Genomic DNA, 4,899 nt, shown 5'->3' with positions numbered 1-4,899 from the left:
TCATCCACGTCACTGACAAAGATGTAATTCCTTTAGCAGGTACATCCCTACCCCAATCCCATATCCCACCTTAGCTGCATGCCTGTGCTCCATGAGCAGACATCCTTCCTCAGCAGGAGGTTGTTCAGGGCGACCGCATTGATCATGTAGAAGAGCTGCTTGAAGACCTGCTGCACGATCTCCGGATCCAGACCCTGGTCACACATGACGCTGTGGAACGTGCCGAGCTGGCGAATAATATCTTTTAAGCTGTAGAGGCTGTCAGCATCTGCCATACTGGAGGTGCGATTCCTGTAGCCCATCGGTTTGACACCAGAAAGCCCCTGGATACTCTCACTTTCCAACATCGCAGACACTGAAAAAGAGGGAGAAAAATGAGCCAGAAAAAGCCTGCATCCACCTATTAGTCACTGGAGGTAAGAAATTCTCCTTCCTGGGCAGTCATAATCATGCAGCAGTGTCAAAGTGAGGCAACAGGATGGTTGCTGGGCAGTCTGAAAGGACGACAGATCCAGGAATTGCTAGTTTATTGTGATAATATGAAATAGTTGAAGCACACAAAATATCTGTAAGATTACACTTTTTTCCCTTGGTGTAACTACACAAAAATCACTTGCCATGCTGCGGAAACTGTGAACAGCTCTCTTTTGAGCTGTAATCAATTCTCCCCCTATATCTACCACAGAGTCTTAAATTCTGCAGTTAAAGAGATTAATTGGCTCAAAGGATTGGGAGAAATGAAGACAGATTAGAAGCAATAAAATTCTTACGGCCTAACTGGTGGAGGAACAGGACAACTTCCTGCAAGGAGCAGGAGGTACATGCAGCAATGGCAGAGGGTGATGCCACCGGATACAGACAGAATTTGTGCAATGACATTTGGAGGGCAAAGGGAACGAGTCCCAGATACAGAGGAGTCAAGGCTGAGAGCTCAAGGGAAATACCAGCAGCTAGAAAACATAAAGCATTGAGAACTACCGCTCAGTTAGCTTGGCAGGCAGAGGACAGATTTAGCTGAGGAGGTAACTCTTCTCACACCGACTCGCCCTTGCAAAACAAGGCCTTTTTTCATCTCTTTTTCCTCTTCTCAATTCTCTCCTTCCCTCAATGCACATTTCCACCCATAAAAAGCTTAACCATAAACCTGGCCTGGAGGGGGATGCTGTTCCTATGGAGCCACTAGCACCACCTCACCTCTGCCACTACCTCCCCAGTTCAAAAGAAGGAGGTATCTTCTATTATGGGGAAAAAAACCCAACAGTCTGATCCCTATTAGTTCCCGTTGTAGGGGAAAAACAAAAACTCATCCAGGTCACTGCTAACACGAGGACCTGCTCCCAACCAAGCCTTGTAACATGCGCCTCTTTGCCAAATGCAGGCTCTTCCTCTGGGGAGAAGCCATGCTAGCACGGGACAAAGGTCTGAAAAACACTCAGAGTAGATAACTGCAGGTAGAAACAACAAAAACACCCCTAACTCCTAAAAGCTACTGGGCTGTGAACTTACCGATCATGGGTTGGAGTACGCCCGCGGCTATCTTAATGAGCTGATGGTAGATCTGGATGGAGAGGTGGCTCAGCACCTGGCGGTACTCGGTCAGGTCAAAGTTCTTGAGACAGTGCTCATTCTGCTTAGGTGTGTTTTGTGTCATGAGACCCTGAAAAGGAGAACAGAACACCTGGTTTCATTACACCACCTATTTACAGTCCAGGAAAATCACTGCATTAAAAACCCAGCGCTTCAGAGTACAATATAACCAGATACGTCACCAAAGTACACTTTTACTCTGTTTTAGAAGAGATGAAGACTCATAAATCACCTTCGATTTACTCATGCTTTTGTTCATAAATTATTACTAGAGGGCTGCTTTTTGAAGAAAAGCGTCATTAAGGGATAAGTTTTTCATTTCGGCTTTAGGAAGGAGCAACATTTGCACTGACTGCACTATATATATGAACTAGAAAATGACATTTCAATCCCTGATAAACTTTTTTTTAGCTAATTATCCCTGTGAGTTGTAACTACTTACTGGAAACCAAATACTCTGAGATTAAGATATTAGAAAATAAAAAATAATTTAAAAAACCCCGACAACCACATGCCATGCTTTGACAACATTTTAAACTGATCAGAAGTTCAGAAATCTCTTCAAGTAATTGAATTTATTCCCTGCCTTTTGCTGAAGAAGCAGCTGATCTCTGATCCGGTAAACGGATGCTGCAGCCCTGAGTTCTGGGCTGAGACATTAATGACAGTTTTGCTGGCAGAAGCAAATATGACCTAACTTAATTTTGTAATTAACACAGATGCTTTACTTGCCTGTTCATATGTTCTTATCAATTCGGTGTCAAAATGTTAACTTTTGCATTTTGCAAATTTTCTTTTATATTTGCTGACTAGCAAAATGCAAAAATACAACACATACAATTTTAGCCAGCTTCAGATTTTCTCATTTTTTCCTGACTAATGGAAAAGCATCGTGCTCCTTGCACTGCAAGATTGCATCTACTTTGGGATTTTCTTTTAAACCCTTTTTCTTAAAAATAGGTTGGATTCCAAACTAATGACAACAATATTTTGGGAACTGCTCAGAATTATTTTTCTCTCTCTGTGGGTTATTTTTTTTTGGGTACCAAATTATCAACTGAATCTGCAAATAGCTGATTCGTTTAACCCAGTAAATCATGGCAAAGAATGTGAAATTTAAGTTTGGTTTGGTTTTTTACCCTTCTGGTTTTCCAGATTTTCTGTAAGATGTAATGTTGTTATCCAGGCAGAAGGGGGCAGACAGGAGCACAACTATTAATTAGTATTATTTAAATTATCTTTCTTTTAAATTTAAATCCTGGAAGTCCCGGCACCGAGGTTTTACACACCATTATCTTGTGAATGACCTGAATAGTTAATTTGATTCTATGAAAATGTTTTTTCTTTATTCTTAGAGCTTGATTGCTCAACATGTCTAACACTAATCAAGACTAAATGAGAAACGACGTCATTTGGCTCTGTTGAAAATTTTAATATCCAGAATAACATACATCTGTAAGGATGGCAGTGTGTAAAATCATCAAGAGGGCTGTGATGATTTTGTCAGAAGGAATCAGCTGTAATAAAACTTATTTCAACTTATGAAATATTACAGAGGTGGCATGAAACGAGAGGATTTAGTTTCCAAATCTTGTATTATGATTATGGCATTTTTTCTCTCTCAAAGGGTGGTTATTTTGATCTAGTTGAACAGAATGGGGGAGGGGGGCGGGGGGTGTGTGCGGAAATCAGTAGAAACATGCAAAATAAAACTGCAAAATCTGGAACAGCTTTCCCCTGTCTAAAAATCTTGGATAATGAAAAGCTGGGACCTAGTAAAACCAGGGGAACAGCCTTCAAAAACAGCCAACCAGAAGAAAATCCTCCATTCAGACAAATCTGAGTGCCTGACTGGCTGTGAAATTCAAAACATCCTGCTGCGCGCTGTAAGGGTCCTGCCTTCAGCTCACAGAAGTTTGTCTTGATGCAATGCCCCACGAACTAGTTCACACTAGATACAACGCAGAAATGTTTTATGGTGAGGGTGATGAAACCCTGGCCCAGGTTGCCCAGCGAAGCTGTGGATGCCCCATCCCTGGAAGTGCCCAAGGCCAGGCTGGATGAGGCTTGGAGCAACCTGGTCTAGTGGAAGGTGTCCCTGCCCATGGCTGGGGGTGGGACTGGGAGGGCTTCCAACCAAACCATAGGAGATTCTATGATTCTAGGAGCTGCCTCATGCTGTATGCGAATCAACAAAGGAGGAAAGCCAGAGATGACCCCACGTCGTAGCCAGAGGGAAGGCACCGCACCCAAGAAACCTGCAGACCCTTCCTGGAGGAACATCAGAATACCAGAGATCAGCGACGAGTTCCTTACCGCATCTCCACTGTACTGCTTTAAACAGTGCAGGAAACGACATGTATTTGCCAGCCAAAACGACGTCATCTGAAAATCATTGTTGTGTTTCTGGAGGAGAGGAATTAAAACATGTGAGACCCCTTGCTTCAGTGGGAGATTCCGATATAACAACACACAGTGATTTTGAGTTTTCCCGCCTAGAAAGGTCTCTCTGCATATGGGCAATATCAGACATTTCTTCCCTGCAAACATGCTTTTAAATCTGTAAATGCAAACAAATTCAATCATAATTCTCCTTGTTCTTCTAAAAAGGGAAGCTAGAAGAGCAATAGGGTTTGAAAACCACTTTGAGAGCTGAATATCACACACTTGGACACGGTTACTATGACCTTATACCATCTCAACCCCCAGACCAGAGAAAAAGGACACCTACCTTCAGCACTTTCTTAATGCTGTTGATGATGGAGGTGAGCAAGGAGTGCACTTTCTGGTCATCATTGATGTAATCTGCATGTCTGATGCACATGTAGAGGATGTAGGCAGGAAGACAGGGAACGGTAGCAGACACTGCCTGGGGCTTGAGATCTGGAAGGTTTGGGTTGTTTATTTTAAAGAAATCCTCTTAAAATTCATCAGCTGCCAGGTGAAGCAAGAACACCAGAGCTGGAGATGTACCTAGGCAAAATCCTCTCTCCCCCCAGCCACAGAGCAGCTCTGCAACTTGCATCCCTTTCTGCAGCACAGACACAGAACCAGAGGTCCCACTGCAGGACAGATGGACCTGCTGGAGCCAGCCAAAGCAGAACAGCTGCAGCACGAGGGCCCGGGAGGGTAGCACTGTCTGCACTCAAGTTTGTGACACTATCCCATTACGCCTAATGGATGCACAGGTAGCACTGGATCTTAGGATCATAGAATCCTTTCCGTTGGAAAAGACCTTTAAGACCATCAGGTCCAACTGTTGACCCAGCACTGCCCAGCCCAGCACTAACCCACGTCCCTGAGCACCTCGTC

The 4,899-nt window shown here is 43.6% G+C and overlaps 1 protein-coding gene across 1 annotated transcript; it reads right to left on the bottom strand.

The window, feature by feature from the left end:
• Window positions 1-51: 51 nt before the first annotated feature.
• Window positions 52-4,470, bottom strand: LOC104512688 (unconventional myosin-Vb-like; the record flags this gene model as incomplete). The annotated part of the gene is made up of 4 exons (XM_010155765.1): window positions 52-355; window positions 1,507-1,657; window positions 3,904-3,993; window positions 4,319-4,470. Coding segments are annotated over 4 exons (697 nt in total), but the record flags the coding sequence as incomplete, so codon positions are not given.
• Window positions 4,471-4,899: the final 429 nt, after the last annotated feature.

This window comes from Eurypyga helias, unplaced genomic scaffold (assembly GCF_000690775.1).
Source record: "Eurypyga helias isolate BGI_N326 unplaced genomic scaffold, ASM69077v1 scaffold51690, whole genome shotgun sequence".
NCBI classification, from domain to species: domain Eukaryota; kingdom Metazoa; phylum Chordata; class Aves; order Eurypygiformes; family Eurypygidae; genus Eurypyga; species Eurypyga helias.
The sequence above is the reverse complement of the archived record's forward strand: the minus strand, read 5'-3'. Positions and strand labels throughout refer to the sequence as shown.